At 43.2% G+C, this 17,007-nt stretch overlaps 1 protein-coding gene across 14 annotated transcripts in view; it reads left to right on the top strand.

Moving 5' to 3' along the window:
- The window catches only part of Cadps2 (calcium dependent secretion activator 2), a 535,166-nt gene that overhangs the window by 419,308 nt on the left and 98,851 nt on the right, over positions 1-17,007 (top strand). For 13 of the 14 annotated variants that reach the window (XR_015685524.1, XR_015685523.1, XR_015685522.1 and 10 more), the window contains one exon: positions 11,300-11,403. Coding sequence is in view for 10 of the 14 variants with exons in the window: in XM_087657185.1 (XP_087513311.1) it covers positions 11,300-11,403 (104 nt within the window). In the remaining 4 variants the exon portion in view is untranslated. 14 annotated transcript variants of the gene reach the window in all.

Here is a 17,007-nt window from a genome sequence, read left to right as displayed (position 1 = left end):
TCCACCTACTCACTAACTACAGAGGAAAATACCCCATGCTTTGTAATTTGTTTCCCCAGTAATTATCTTATTACAATGTAGGCATATTAATTCCTGCGGATCAAGAGCTGTTTGGAAGCATTATAAGCAGGGGCTGCAAGGATTACCGACCAGAAATGGCAAACGAAGGCATTCCTCGCTCATGCCTGACACGGGTTAAGTGTTCTGAGGGCAGCTTTAGTCTTTCCGTTCAGAGGGAAGCCTCTGCTGTGCAGTGGACCAGTTGCTTCTTGCGAGTTCAGATGACTGTGGGGAAAGTCCAATAAGGATGTGAGACACGCAGTTGTCTACTACAGAAACAAGAAGCAAACCTTGCAGCAGACACTCTTAGCACCTCTGCCAAGTGAAAGGAAGCCGGGGGTTCCACACTCTTATATTTCCATTCCTTCCTTCCTGCTTTCTCCGAGTGTAGGTCCAGGACGGCGGTAGAATATACTTCTCTGTTTAGGGGTGTTGCCAACACTACATATTCCCTTCAGCTTTAGAGGTTCACTCCTCAAGTGGGAATGAATCTTGCTAGCACTTATCCTCTGGTGCTAAAGAACTGAAGGTCCAGAGTGGCAAGGGTGTGCGTGTTTGTAGGGGAACATAAAGTTGAATCCCATAACAATGAGGTAGGATAGAAGTTGGGTGCTCTCAATCATCTATCCTAAGGCACATAACATTTAAACGTGAGACCAAAGTTCCTACGACCTTCTGACCTGGGAAGGAAACATTGTTCGTGATACAAACCCAAGTAACCATCTACTTCAGAGCCAGCTCCACTGCCCTGTAATGCTGATCTCCAATTCCACCTACAGTGTTTTCAGTAAGTGTTACTTCATCATATAGCTCTTCTTGCTCCTGTGGATGGTGCCTCTGTTTTCTTTCTAGATCATTTCCTTCTATTTATAAACATGGTATCACCCTAAATAAAGCTTATCCTGAGCTCTGTACCCTACAGCTTCTGTCAGAGGACAGTCTCGCACCGATTTCCCTTCCCTTCACTTCTTATCCCCGCCTTCAAGCACACAGTGCTCCTGGTGCTAAGACATTAATTCCTTTTCTGCTAATGTGGGAACATTGTAAAAGCAAGAATGGACTGGGTGAGTCACCACTGCACTCCTCTACCATCCAAATCCCCAAGTTTAGGTTTTTATAACCCCAGAAGATTATTATCCAAGTGCTACTGTTTTGAGCATAACAGGTTAAAAGTGATTCCTGGTCTAGAGGAATTGCCCAGTGGATTAGTAATAGCAGGAAATATTCAGTATCTGTTGATGTGTTGCCTGGTAAAGTCTGTCCCAAAGTTCAAGTTCCTCCCTCTTCTAACTCCATAAAAGGGAGATTGGAGAGATGGCTTGACGATTAAGAGCACCAACTACTCTTCCAGAGGTCCTGAGTTCAATTCTTGGAAACCACATGGTGGCTCACAACCATCTGTAATGGTGGCGTCTCTGAAGACAGCTACAGTGTACTCACATATATAAAAGTAAATAAATCTTAAAAAAATGAACCTCCCTGAAAGAGTCTATGGACTGTCCCATAATTCTGTTTTCAATGCCTTCCAAAGAGCTGGACATTGCTGCCCCGTAAGGAGACCCCTGAGGAGCACGTAGAAGATAACAAATGACCTAATATGTACCATTAGATGAATAAGGACTCACTTCATGTAATGACCATAGGGAATAGCATGTTCAGTGAATTATCTTTCTAATATGGGCAAATGCTATGCAGGACTTTATGACTAATTCCTCAAGAATATCATATTCACCCTTCTCCCAGAACCTCCCAGATTCACCCCTGTTCTTACGCACCCAACTTTATGACCCCTTTGTTCTTCACCCTCAACTTCAATTTTTGCTGTCCATGTTCTTGGATGTATGGCCTTTGAGCACTGACAACTTCCCAGGGGCTATTCTTGATGAAAACCGACACCCCCTTTCCTAGTGACTCTCAGTTGCCAACAGTTCCTTGACTCAAGAGTAGGACTTTGGGTCCCCCTCCCCTCTGCATGTTGGAATTTGGCTGAGCGTGAACTTGCACATATGACAGCCCCATTATTGCTGCAAGACACTGTTCCCTTTTTCTTTGTTATTTGAAGATTTCTTTATTTTATGTATATGAGTACAGTACACTCCAGCTGTCTTCACACACACCAGAAGAGGGCACCAGATCCCATTACAGATGGTTGTGAGCCACCATGTGGTTGCTGGAATTGAACTCAGGACCTCTGGAAGAGCAGTCAGTGCTCTTGGCCTCTGAGCCATCTCTCCAGCCTCTCCTTTTTTCTTAAGTTTCTGGTGGTGGCGAATTAAATTTTAGCAGCACAGGGATGAGCCACACAGGAGACAACTGGTTTAACCCATTGCTTCAGCATGATTGGTATAAATGTCAGAGCGTTTCAAAGGGAAAAATCTAAGTTTAGATTATGAAAGTAGTTTTGGTATCTAGGCCTCTAAGAGGCCTTCTGCACTCCCTCTGGTCCATGAAACAACACCCCAAGAGCCTCTTTACCTTACCAACAGCCAAGTAGCAATAAAATAGAAACAAGAATAACCCTTATCAGTCACAACCAGGGAAGCGTGTTTAGGAACTTACTTTGCCAAGCATGACACGTAGACTTTCATGGGACAACATAGAGCTTGAAACTCAAAGGATTGAATTTAGATTAGGAAGTATCCTAAGTAGATATCTAGAGATCAGCCATGACCGCGGAAGATAATTTTTAAAGGTAAAATCTAAATCAGCTCCATAGTTCAGCTTTTTATTCATCAAAATTATATCCATGTAATAAAGGAAGTACTCACCCCTACCCCAAGGATGTAGCCCCTTCCTTATAAGTATCCCAGGGTATGGTTTTTAATCTGTTTAGTCTATGTTCTCCATTTATTTTATACCTAAGCTTGAAACCTCCCTTTTAACTTTTTTTTTAAAAAAAAATATAGCATATTCCATTTTAGTTCCTTTATCTTTTTTTTTTACATAGAAATGGATGAAGCTGCTAAATGATAAATCAGGATACTTATAATTTACAGAGTCCCTTATTACTGGGGGAAAAAAAAGCTTACATTCTTCTTAAAAGTAACCTTTGAGGTAGGTGCCTTCTTAAAAAAAAATACCAGTTGAGAACAGGAGAAACACCCCCGCCAGGCAAGGAACAGTCCTGTAGGGCCCCTTCTGTGTGCTCCCCAGCAGGAATTACCCCTCCTCTGCCATGCCTGACACTCTGGAAGCTCTTGCTAGAATCTTTCCTCATACCTCGGAAGATGCATGAAAATCTCATTACAAGCATTCAACACCTGCTTCCTAAAAGGTCTCAAAAAAAGATGTCAGTTTGCTCAGCTCACTTGACAGTGTGTCACGGATTTGTTGCTGGTTCTGTTTTATTTTTTTTTTAACTTCCATATGGAATGCTGTCTTGAAATAACAAGCTTCTCCGCTTTCACAAGCAGTTCTGTAGCCCGTAGATCTCCAGGGTCACAGCTTGAAGGCACACGGCTGGTGACCCCCTGTTTATTTACCAACATGTGTCAACAGGTAAACCAAGTGACATGTAGCAGCCTGGCTCCCGCAGCACCTTGTTAATATGAGCAGCTCAGATGTATTAGGAAGTCCTTTTCCAAATCAGAGTAATGCAAACTGACAGGCTTCTTTCTACCTTCTTCTCGGCAGTTTCTAAGTGCTCAAAGCCTGCACAGATAACATGGTTTGGAAGATTAGGAAGGGGTCCTTACTTACAGAGCATGAATAAATAGCCAGAAAGCCAACACTAAACCCAGATAGATAGATGGATGGATAGGTAGGTAGGTAGGTAGGTAGGTGGGTGGGTGGGTGGGTGGGTGGGTGGGTGGATGGATGGGTGGGTGGGTGGGTGGATGGATAGATAGATAGATATGTATATATCTTTATACATATATATGAATGAAATACACAACACACACACACACACACACACACACACGGAAACCTCTGAATGGTAGCAAGCTTTCACATCCAGCAACACTGCTGGAGATGTGCTCCTCTGTTTCTCTCTGGAAACTTAGAGACATTCATGATCTTAATAAAAACACAATTTCAGTCATGTTGTGATAAGTCATATACTGTAACACCTTGTAACAGCTGTTTCTGTGTGGAGGTGCTAGTCATCACTCTGTCATCTTCCATCATCATCAACCTTTACTTTTGGGTTTATTTTGTTTGTGGATGTATTGCCTGCATGCACGTATGCGCACCATGTGCATGCTGATTGGATCCTCTGTAACTGGGGTCAAAGATGATTGTAAGCCACCATGGGAATTGAACCCAGGTCCTCTGCAAGAGCAGCAAGTGCTCCTAGCCACCGACCCATCTCTTCGGCCCCTATTTTAAGGATATTAAGAGGAGGGGAGGGTATAGCTGTGCCTCAAAAATCCTCCTAAAGAAAGTCTCATATAGAATCAATGACTCTTCCCCATTTGCAGACCTCATGTTATGACCTGGCATACACGCCAGTGGCCTGCATCATTACCATCTGCTGTTGGACTAAAGATAAATGTACTCACATTAAGGCTAATCCAGATAAACTATTTAATGTGACAGTAACTATAAAAGAATTGGTTCAAAGTGCTGTGTTATTAGCATAACTAATTCCAAAGCAATACTCATTGGAACCATGCTTTCAATGACAGGGTCATTAAATGAGCTGGTCCCAAGGGAGTCATGGAACTAGGAGGCCACAGGCTTCCTGTTTTCAAACAATTAAGGCATTAGCATTCTCATGGATCCCAAGCAATTGTAGGTAGGTCATACCACTGCAGATTATTTTCAGCCATACACAGAATTGCCCGGATATGAATGGCATTTTATGGTAACCCAGCAGAAATGCAAAACTATTCAGATGCCACAAGAAAAACATTACCTTTGATCTAAATGAGGTCGATATAAATAAAGATGTAGCCTGAGGTCTGGGAAGGTGTCGCAGTTGGTAAAATTGCTTTCTGTGTAAGCATAGGAGATTGAGATCAGGTCCAACAAACCCACCTGTAATCCCAATGTTCTTACAGCAAGATGGAGTCCCAGACTAGCGATTCTCAGACACTCACGGGCTGGTTAGCCCGTTATATGTTGCAGTGAACAAAACCCACCTCAACTAAGGCCAGAGACGAGGTTCTCCTCTGACGTTTGCCCACACACCATATCATGCTCCTGCCCACACTCATACACACAGACACTTGCAAAGATTTATTTTTAAAAGGGGGGGGGTTGCTTCATTTCAAGCAAGGAAGGAAATAGAATTCATGCGGATTGCCCTTGTGTCTAACTCTGTCTTTTGTGAGTGCGAGTCATCCAGACAGTTTGATCCTGAGAACAGCATCAGGATCCTTACCTGGTAGCCGTTTCAGAATGCGAATTCTCAGGCCTCACCCAAGACAGCTGAATCAGACGCTCCAAGCAGCCGTGTTTCAGAAAGGTCTGCGCGCTGGAGTGGGGCACAGTGGAAGATCGTCCACCTGCGGATGCCAGCAATCAGAATCTCAGCACCCCTGGAACCATAACATCACTTAGATGGCAGCGGGCATGTCCATGCTGCCTCATTCCCGTGGCTTAGTTCTCTCTCACATATCAAACATAGGTGAGGTTTGGGAACTCCTCCCACACGCTTGTGAGGCAGTCTTCATATTTGCCTTCTCTACAGCACCCGTTTCAAAGGATCATCCATCCTACTCACAGGTTCTACAGTGTCAGGCAGGTGGGGGATGGACCTTTGGATTAATGGGAAAGAAGTTGTCTAATTTCCCACCTTCTTCCCTCTTGAGGTTGGAAGGCCCATGAGGATTGGCCAATTTTAAGAGTCCCTGGAGCCTGACTGCCCTAGGCTCTGGCACCAGGCCACTCACCTATACAGAGGAGAGGCCAGAAAACAAATAAAAACTTAAGACTTGACAACTGCCATTGTTGTTCAGGAGAAATGTCCTGGGCCAGCAGAAAGGCCTAAAGAGTTAATATTGTGGAACAAATAACTCACAGGGCTGTGTGTGTTCAAGACACTTTAAAAAAAATCTCATCAATTAGGATAATGCCAAATCATAAAGTTTCCATGAGATCTTTACATTTTGTCAATGAAACAGTTTAAAATGTATGTCAAAAGCACCACAGATTTCTACCTATTGTATATGGGAAAAAGAGAAGTGACTCTAATTGGTCTTTTCCCCAGGTGCCCCTGCAACCTTTACCATGAACATCACTTCTCTCCCACCACTTGGGACCCTGACAAGAAATGGCAAGGAGGGAAACAGCCAGGGAGCACATGCTAGGAGTCCACATGCTCCTTGAAGTCTTAAGTCCTAATTAAAGCATACTGCAGTCAGTCTGTCTGTTTGCAGCTTCCCCTCTCCCTGGCTGTCCCCCAGTGGGTCTCTTCTTTAACATACAGAGGAATAATTAAAAGAATATGCTTTAGGGAGCTAAAGGAAGTTTTAGAAAATGAAAAATGTTCCAGAATGAGGAAAGATGGCAGCCAAGAGTAGTACACCGAAATTCACAAAGGAAGCTCTCTGCTTTGGGCATGTTTGTTTTCAATGTCACTATTTGAAATGTATTACAACAACTGACAACTTGAGGCAAAGCTTCAAGCAGATCAGCATTTGTAATGTGGAAGAAACTCTACAAAGACAGCAGAAGAAAACATCTTAAAGAGGAGTTCTAGTTTCAGATATTCCGTGTAGATTTTAATGGGGCTCTTGATAGCCTTGTTGTCTAGCAGAGTTCTACCTGTGCAGTACATTAAGCTGTTTGGCAGTAGTCAAAACTGGGTGAAAACCAAGGGTATGTACACATTGTGCTTGATAAGAATGCTGCTTATTTAAAGTATTAAGAGTGGCCATTATGTTCAAGGACAAAGTGTCCCTCCTCTCAGTAAACTTTATCTAGGAAGAATGAAATGTTTAAAGAGCGTTCCACCAGGGACTTAAGATGCCTTCAACATTTTTATTTAGGACAGTATCAAATGGAGAAGCTGATTTTAACAATTCACACATAAAAATTGGTTGTCTCATTTTTTTCTATCGTACACTGGTGACTACTCTTGACTGTGTACATATATGCATACACATGCGCAGACATACATGTACATAGTCAATGCTCAGAAAATTTGAAATGAAGAAGAAGACAAAACATTCAGGTTCTCTTAGCCGTTGTTCATCGGTTGATTAGTTGATGGTTGAGACAGGGTCTTATTGTGAAGTGCTGGCTGCCCTGGGATTCAAAACAAGCGGACTGCCTCTCCTTCCCAAGCAATGGGATTAAAGGCAGGAACCCCAAACCATCCAGGAAGTGATACTCACATACTTTCTCTCTATATGTCCTCTATCCATCTCTGCATGCCTATCATCTATCATCTGTCCATCCATCTATCTATTATCTATCTGTCACCCATCTATCTATCATCACCTATCTTTCTTCCTCTCTCTTTTTGTGAGAATTTCATCCATGAGCCCTGCGTCTACATTGTTTCTACTCTCCCTTCCCCTCAAATCCTTTTATGTCCTCCCCAACGCCCAACCAAATCCATGACAACAGCTTTAAATTCTATCATCATTTACACATACGTACGTTTGTACAACCTGACAGATCTATTTAGTATTGCTTGTATGTCCAGAACTCGTCACTTGATAAGGTTTAATTAAATCTCAGCAGGTAACTATGTGACCTTGGGAATTGGCTTCAACCTCTCTGAACCCAGCAACAGAAGTCCCGACTCCTTAATAAGCTTTTTGGGAACTATACTGTGTGTGTGTGTGTGTGTGTGTGTGTGTGTGTGTGTGTGTGTGTGTGTGTATACACATAGACACATAAATATATTAAAACTATACATTTCAAAACATTAAGTTCCCTGGGACTCACTCTATAGACCAGACTGGCCTTGAACTCAGAGATCCACCTACCTTTGCCTCCCAAGTGTTGGGAGTAAAAGAGCCTGATCTCACTCCGGTTATACAGCTAGGCACACTGCACACAGAGCTTCGCTGAGAGGAGGGAAGCTTAACCTGGAGGTCAGTGATGGGGGGAGAAGGCAAAGAACACACTGGGAAAACAGCTGGGAACTAGTTTGTTTATTTGGGGAGAGGGGTCCCTGGGGCAAGGTTTATGTGGTTGTACATCATTGGTCAGGGCAGGGGTGTTGGAAGATGCTACATCTGCATACTTCATACTCTGGGGCTTTAGAGAGTGGGGTGGAGAGGGACTGTATAAGGTCTAACAAGGAACGAAGCACAGTAACTTTCAGGTAATAAATTCACATTAGGGTTGATAGTTGGTGAGCCAGCTTTTTAAAGTGCCAGGTTGAGAGGAGGAAGGGCCCCAACCCAAATATGAGGAGACTCATATTTGAAGTATCCAGGCTGAAGCTTCACTGACCTTTCCTCCAGAACCAGGGGCCATTATTGTCCCACACTGCCTGACTTAAAACCCAGAAGTTTTAGTCGCTCTAAATTCCCCAAGTTACAAGGAAGCTTAAAGATCGTAGGATCAGTGATTCTTAGCATCTTGTTGGCGTAGCAGGACTTTTCAGTTAACAACGTGGTCTCTTGTGTCTTCCTCTTTTCAACCTGCTATCATCTTCCAAGAGTCCACCTTTCATGCAGGCTCCACAGAATATCTGTTACACACCTTGTTGCACACACTGCTACATACATTGTTCTAAAATGCAGCCTCTTCTGAGGCCCTAGGATATAACGCACTGGCCCTCCTTCAGTAGAGTCATCCAGTCTCAGGTAAAAGCACCGTTCTCTAGCACAGCAAGAACCCACAAGGCCCGAGCCTTACCTTCATCGCTGTTTAGATGTTTTCATTTCATCACGCTAACCCTGTGAGTTATAGGTATTTTTAAAATGGCTTTAAAATGAAACTTCAGAAGCCCTTGCTTGGCTGTGCCTGACATCTCAAAGAACCGTCACCATTGGTATGCATTATCCCCAAACCTCTCAAAAACCTTGTCTGCCCTACAGTTCTCTCTAGAAACCTGCATCTTACAGAGGTCTCATGCTATTCCTCTGTGACCATGCTTCCTTTAAGTCTCTCCTCCCATCTTTTGTTATTCCTCTGTGACCATGCTTCCTTTAAGTCTCTCCTCCCATCTTTTGTACAACATGCATGTTTGTTTCCAGACTTTTCGAAGGTTCATCTTATCCCCGCTGAACAGTTTGAAGTGCATCCACATACAATGGGCTGCCACACTGAGTCATGGGCCACCTTGACGTCACCTCTGTTGAAGAGATGATCTCGAAATGATCTTGAAACAGAGGGATGAGCTAGTCATTGTCTAAAAATCCCGTCTTTTGTGACTTAGGATGTCGAAGTGTTTGAGATAAGGATATATTAGCCTAAAAGGGAAAAATGAAGAAAAGAAGAAAGACCAGAAAAGTCAATGAAAGATACGTTTGTTTGGAAAGCAAAGCATGGTGGGTTGTGTGTGTGATCCCAGCACCTGAGAGAACAAAGCAAGAAGATCCTAAGTTTGGGTCTAGCCTGGGTTGTACAGAAGTTCAATTTATCAGGCTATTTAAGAAGAACCCATCTCAAAACCCGAACAAAAACATCCACTGTAATTGCCACTCTGATGGGCTTAATTCATCCCGTTTCCTTCCCATGGTTGAGAATGTCTATTGTGTGCAGATGTTCCTGACAGAGACAAAAAAGTGACTCCACCACAGGAGTGTGAACCCCGTGTACTTCACGACATGTCTTACTTATAAGCATGTTAACGGTTCAATGAGCAGGCACCAACCAGAAGGCATATTGCACTGCATGGCTGTCTGCCCTTTGCAAATGAATTAGGACAAGAAATGTTTGGAATTTCTTCCAAATTTAAAGCTGAGATATGGGGAGATGTTGAGAGGAAAGATCTCTTGTAGGAAGACATAGTAGCTACTGAGGTTGGAGAAAGGGAGGAACTTTAGTTCTAAAAGTTTCACTCTCTTCCTTAAGACCTCCTTTCCCAAAGACACGTGCCTGCAGGCCTTGCTCTCAGTGGAAGGAAGAGATCTATGAACATAAGGCAGATTTGCATTGGTCTGCTGTGGGTTAGTTTGAGTATATCCCCCCTTAAACTCACGTAGGAGGACCTCAGGCTCCTGAGTGATGGGGAACTTTTAAAGGGTGACACACCTAGGAGGAAACAATTAGACCACGGGACTACCACGGTCAGAGGGATTAATGCTGTCCTCTCAGACCGGTTTTAGAGTTCATTCTTGATAGCATGTTTATTGTACAGTAAGATGACCCCACATACATGGTTCTTTGTGCTTCTAGCCATTTGCCTTTCCTGTTCCCCACCATGTTGTAATAGCTTCAGAGACCAAAAAAACCAGAGCATTCAAACTTGGGTTTTCAGCTGCCCAAAGTTAACAAAGAAACCTCTTTTCTTTATAAAACACCCGCTATCCAGTATTCTGTTAGAGCAACACAAGATGGACCGAGGCCGCTTTATCTGAAATGTTCCTAGTGAAAACTCTTCCAGTTGTTTTGAGAGAGTAGGGTCACATAGGGCACCTCTGATTCCTGCCAGTTTGTTGGTGTCTTTGAAATAAACTATTTTGCCTTCTCTCTTACTGAATTTCTGGTAGCTGTACCTCACCTTATTGTGTTTTGTCCCTTTATACCAATTTAGCTTAATGCTAAAGGTACCTTCAAATTCAAAGAAGGCTTTTGCCCTTCCCTAACCTGCTGCCCCCACAGTTGGCGATGGGCCCGGATGGCAGCAGGCTCACAGGGGAGAAAAAAAACAGTTAATTGCCAGCTGTCAGAGTTGTTTTAGGTGACTTTGTACTCCTCGGATTTAAGATCAACATGAACAGAATTCAAGTAGCAACAAAAAAACCTGGGGTTTGCCAATGCCAGGAATGACTCATCCGGTGAGAACTGTATTGTATTGATAATACAATGTAGCCGGAAGGAAAAGACGGTGCTGTCTGCTCTCTTTGTGTTTCTGACCTTGAGCGGGATTGTAACTTGTTTGTTGCAGAAGTTGAGCATCTAATGTGCTGTTGCACCTGTTAGTTCCTGTATACTAAATGGCAAAGCACTTGCAGATCTGTGATTGCTTTGTGGGTGAAATATTTCCCGCAGTCTGGTGAACCGGCTTTTTAAAGACAATGTGTTCCATTGTGTTCCATGCATCCCTTCTCTCTCAAAAGTGTGCTCCCTTGTGCTGTTTCCATACTCTGATCGTCATTCCATCCTAGGACATGTCTGGCTTTGTATTTTCAAGGTAACATTATGATTTTTTTTTTCAAAAAACCAGAGACCATGAACCAGGCAACTCCTGCCAGGAAGCTGGAAGAGGTTCTTCATCTCGCAGAGCTCTGCATAGAAGTCCTACAGCAAAACGAGGAGCATCATGCTGAGGTGATGACCTGTAGCCAGAGCATAAAGATTTCCCAAGGGCTTTGACATGGAGGGGGCAGCACTGAAAATGTTGCCAGACAGCAGGAGTCTCAGTGTGCAGCTGGCCAAACATACACCTTTCCTGGAAATGTGACTCCTGTATGATACGAAGTGTGTGTGCGTGTGCGTGTGCGTGTGCTTGTGCGTGTGTGTGTGTGTGTGTGTGTGTGTGTGAGAGAGAGAGAGAGAGAGAGAGAGAGAAGGAGGGAGGGAGGGAGGGAGGGAGGGAGGGAGGGAGAGAGAGAGGGAGAGAGAGATTTGTATCTGTTTTTGACAACAATCATATAATAAGAACATGAGAAAGTTTGGGAGATCTGTCCCCAAGTTACACAAACAACAGCTAGCCAAGATGTAACACACCCATGGTGGGATGCCAAACAAGTTGGGGTTTGTTGTTTTTTTGTTTTGGTTTGTTTTGTTTGCCCTATGATATGATCGTTATGTTTGAAAATGTGGGACAGTGAATATTAATCAAAACCATTCATAATTGTGTAACTGACTGAAGTCTTCCTTTTCTCATCCAAGTTTTCATTAAATCTTTGGGTTCTGTTGTTTTTGTTTTTTTGTCATGCTTAGAGGGAACCCAGGCATTACCCAACCCTCTCCCCTGAGCCCCATTGCCAGCCAATATTTTTAGAGTTCCTAATGACATATTAACATTTTCTACAGACCTGCAGTGGTCTCGCCACCTTGATATCCTAAGGCTTAAAATTCTCTGTTCAATTGTTGTGACCACAAAAACAATTTCCTGGTTCTGAGTTGAATGGAGGAAATATGTAGAATTCAATAAACACAATAAAGGCTGGGGTCCTCACGGTGCTTTCAGGTTCGGGGAAGCAGATGTAACGAGGCGGAAGAAAACAGACCAGATACATGTGAATTTATAGAATATTTTATGTTTAATGGAATCTAGCTCTCAGAAAATGTGAGAAGCTACAGGACCTATATTTAAGCAAATTCTTGGAAAAAGAGTATTCATGGAGCCTTACTATAGGCAACTGAAGATTTATTGTATCTGGTTATAAATATGATCATTCAAAACATCTGCTTTTAGCTCACACTGTGGAATCTAGATTTTAGCTCGCATCTGTCATGTGTGAACTTGTTATGGATATTTTATTTTAAACTGAAAAAACAGCTGCTTCAATAATTTGAAATGAATTCCCAGGAGGATGTTTCCTGGGCTAGAATCACCACCATGCTAACCAAGAAAATATCACATGATAAAAATATAGGTATGTTTCGTCGTCTTTGTCTCGATCTGCAGGAGATTATCATCAGGCCCCTCTAAACTGTTTTTAATCTGGCCCAATGTCCTATTTCAGTATGTGTTTCCGGTACAGCTAATGCTTCCCATACATTTTGTGGAAATTTAAATGCAGTGTTTTACTATGGTCAATGTAGTCACTAAAAAAAAATGCTTATTAAAGTATAACGGGTCAGGCAAAATTATGATGTAGAGGCTAGTTGTGCTTTAATCCGTAACCTACAGTTGACTTCCCTGAAACTCAGCACAGAAACGTCACTGTGCCCCGTGCTGCAATGCAGTCAGAGCTATTCTGGTGGCTTCTTTACAACCACTCTGTAACACAGTGCCATTTTTCTGTTCTGCTTACGCTCCAAATTTTTGGAATCCCACAGGGAAGAGAGGTGAGTAAAACTGTTTCCTCTTTTTCCTTCTTCGCATAAGACAACCCTTTAACGGTGTGACTGTGAAGCAGGACCCGTTCTAATGCTTGTCGTTTTGAAGCCAGCTCAGGCTTTCCCTTGGAATGCAAGACTCTCCTCTGAGTGGGCTAGCCTTTGTTACACCATTAGGTGACACCGTGTTTAGTTAAGAGAAACCACATGCATAAGTAATGTCTTCTGGCCCAAGCAGAACACCGTGCAAGAAATTGGAAATGTTGGCTTTTTGTTTTGTCTTGGCATTAATTAAATTCATTAAATCTTTTTTTCCCTTCTCCTGGCCCACTAGCTCTTCTCTCTGAGCAGTACCGGAGAATGAACTGGTCTAATTTCAAAGTCATCTCCAGAGTGTGTGAGTGGATGGCACTCTAAACTGAGATTCGTTTGGCTGGATGCTCTGGCCAGTTTCATTACTCCAAACTGCACCTAACTCCCTCAGCTCTTCAGTGCCTCCAAGGAGGTTAATGCATTTGCCTCAAGGCGACCTCCAGGTGGCTCAGGCTCCCACTCTTTCTTTCACTCTGCCTCCCTCAGCAGTGCCAGTGCACTCCACAGGACTAAGTGGCTGTTTACGTCCTGCACAGTTCCTCCTTAAGGAGGTGTCCAGCCATTCACCTCCTTGTCAGGAACTTGATTGTAAGGCAGTCCCTTCTCCTTTGGAGGCCTCTTGACCTCTCTGGTTTTTCTCCCTGGAAAGCTGATTTTAGCTCTTTTTTTTTTTTTTCAGCAAGATCTTTTAAGACTTCACATTTCAGGGAGCAGGCTGTGCGTTAACAGAGATCTCAAACGAGCAAATCTAACAGTTCTCCATCCAAAAGCCGTTCCCTCTGACAGAACTAGGAAGTACAGGTGCCTCCTGGGAAAAACCACTAGTTCTGATCAGCTACCTGTGCATGCAGATGTGCAGCTGTTGTGTGCAGACCGGAGGTTGAAATCAGAGATCTGCCTTCCTCAGTCACTCCTCACCTCGTTCTTTGAAACAGGGTCTCCCAATGAATCCAGACCTCACATAGTCAGGCTAGGCTGGATGCCCAACAAAGTTCAGGGAGCTACTGCTTCCCAATTGCAGGTACAGAGCATTGCCTTTTGTTCTTTATGTGGATGCTAGCAAAGCAAACGTAGGTTAGCATGCTTGTGCTCAAGCACACACTTACCAACTGAACTTTCCACCCAGCCTTTGTTGTTGGCTTTGGTTTGGATTGTTGCTGCTGGTGGTGGTGGTGGTGGTGGTGGTGGTGGTGGTGGTGGTGGTGGTGGTGGTGGCGGCGGCTACACATTTTGGCTCTTTGGAGATAAGGTCTTGCAATGTAGCAGGTCCAGATGGGCCACCAGCTCATGACTGTTTTACCCAGTCTCCAGGTTCCAGGCATATGCTACTGTGTCCGGGAAAGAATACAGCAATAATTCTAGGCCAGAATTTTTGCCTGTGGGATAGCAACCCTATCCGTCCACTTGATGCCCTGTCTTTCTACTGGAGGTAGACTCTACAGGTTCCCTTTTCTCACTGTTGAGCATTTAATCTAAGGTCCCTCTCTTTGTGTCCTGAGACTCTTTCTTCTCCCAGGTCTCTGGTACATTCTACAGGGTACCCCCAACTCCCACCTCCTGAGGTTGCATATTGCCATTCATTCTGCTGGCCCTTGGGGCCTTGCTCCTAACCCCCATAATGTCTGATCTCCCTTTCCCCTTCTCTTCCTCTCTCCCACTCAGGTTCCTCCCTCCCTCTCCCCCACCACACCCCTTTGATTGCTTCTTTTTCCCTCCCAAGTGGGACTGAAGCATCCTCGATTGGGCCCTTCAGCTTGTTAACCTTCTTGAGTTCTGTAGATTGTACCTTGGGTATTCTGTGCACTTTTGGCTAGCATCCACTTATTAGTGAGTATATACCGTGCATGTCCTTTTGGATCTGAGATACCTCACTCAGAACTACTGGAGGACAAAATGGAAGGGGTTAACGACTGGACTGTAATAAAAAAAAATTAAAGAAAAAAGAGAGACTAGACTACAGTGTGACCTCCCATTATCCTCCTGTTTTACTTCCTTCAGTTGTTTGCTCGCTTGTGCAGGTCACCACACCACGACGTTTTGCATTAATGAGCGTGTCCCACTTTTTGAAACGAGGTCTCTAATTTGCTCTGTAGCCGGGGATCAGCTGAACTTCTGATCCTCCTGTCTCCTCCTCCCTACTTTGGGAATTGCAAGCACAGATCACAATGACAATTTTTCTTTTTGTAGTGGCATCAGAACCCAGAGCTCGATGCATGTAAGCTAGGCATCTCTAGTCGCCTGTACTGTTTTCGTGATTATAGTGCTGACAGTATATGATTCAGGTAGTGTAATGCTTTCGGCTTTGGCGGGTTTTGCTCACAATTGTGTTGGCCGTTGTTTCCAGTTTTTGTTTGGGTTTTATTGTTTGTTGTTTTTGTTTGTTTGTGGTAGCTCCCTAAGAATTTTGGGGCTTTCTTTTTATATTCTGATATTAACCCTCTTACAGGTGCACAGCATTCATGTATTTTATTTTCTTGTAACCTTGAGTTATCTCTTTATCCTGTGACCTGCTACTTTGCTGAGCATTCGATCTCCTGTGTGATAGAATTCCATTTGTCTGTTTTTGCTTTTTTGCTTCCTGTGATTTTTTTCACCTCTTCCTCTAAACTCCTCCCCATTCCGACATCTGACTCTGCTTCTCTTGTTTTCTTCTAGTGTTTCCATAGTTTCTCAGTGGCTGCTTTTATATCAATGTGTTTAATCCATTTTGAGTTGATTTTCATAGCTGATGAGAGTATAGGAATCTAGAGCTTCTTGTGGGTATCTAACCTTTTCAGTACCGTTTTTTAAAAGTTTTTCTTCTCCAATATATGTTTTTAGTACCTTTGTGGGAAATCAGTGGACTGTGAGTGCAAGTTTAATCTGTTGTATTTCATTGATTCATGTCTCTTTATTGCTTTCTTTCTTTCCTTCTTTATGTATTCATTTATGACTTATTCTGTGTGTGCCATGCTGCTATGCACAAGTGGAGCTCAGAGGACAGCTGTCAGGAGCTGCTTCTCTCCTTCCACCCTGTGTGTTACAGGAACTAGAGTCATCAGTTGGCTGCAAGCTCCTTTACCTGCTGCTGAGCCCTCTTACCTACCCCTCTGTCTCTTTTTCAGGCCAGTGCCATGCTGCTTTAATTACTGTAACTTAGCGAATTTTGAACTAGAGCAGTGTAATGCCTCCTGCTTTGTCCTTTTTGTTTGCAATTGCTTTGGGTACTTGGAGTTTGTTTTTTTGTTTTTTGGGTTTTTTTTTTTGTGGTTCCATATTAATTTTAGAAACACTGTCATAGTTTCATGAGGAAAGTCATAGGTTTTCTGAGAGTGATGGTATTAAATATGTAGCTAGCTGTCTTAGTTGGGGTTTCCACTCCTATGAAGACACACCATGACCAAGGCAACTCTTACAAGGACAACATTTATTTGGGACTGGCCTACAGTTCAGAAGTTCAGTCCATTATCATCATGGCAGGAAGCATGGCAGTGTGCAGGCAGACGTGACACTGGGGGAGAGGAGAACTCTACATCTTGATCCGAAGGCAGCCAGAAGAGGAGTTTGGGCATAAGAGTCCTCCAAGGGCTGCCTACACAGTGACACACTTCCTCCAACAAGACCACACCTTCTAATAGTGCCGCTTCCCATGGGCCAAAATGTCTAACATGAATTTAAAAGGTTTTGTAGGCTGAGTACTGTTCTAGAAGTTATATATATATATACATATATATATACATATATATATATGTATGTATATATATATTCTTAATTACTCTGAAGCATTTTCACCACTATTATTTCAATGTTTATCTCTATATTAAAATAATTATAAAAACAATGAATTAGAAG

Source organism: Rattus norvegicus, chromosome 4 (assembly GCF_021556685.1).
Source record: "Rattus norvegicus strain SHRSP/BbbUtx chromosome 4, alternate assembly SHRSP_T2T, whole genome shotgun sequence".
NCBI lineage: Eukaryota > Metazoa > Chordata > Mammalia > Rodentia > Muridae > Rattus > Rattus norvegicus.
Note: the sequence above shows the minus strand (reverse complement) of the source record. Positions and strands in the feature narration are given on the sequence as shown.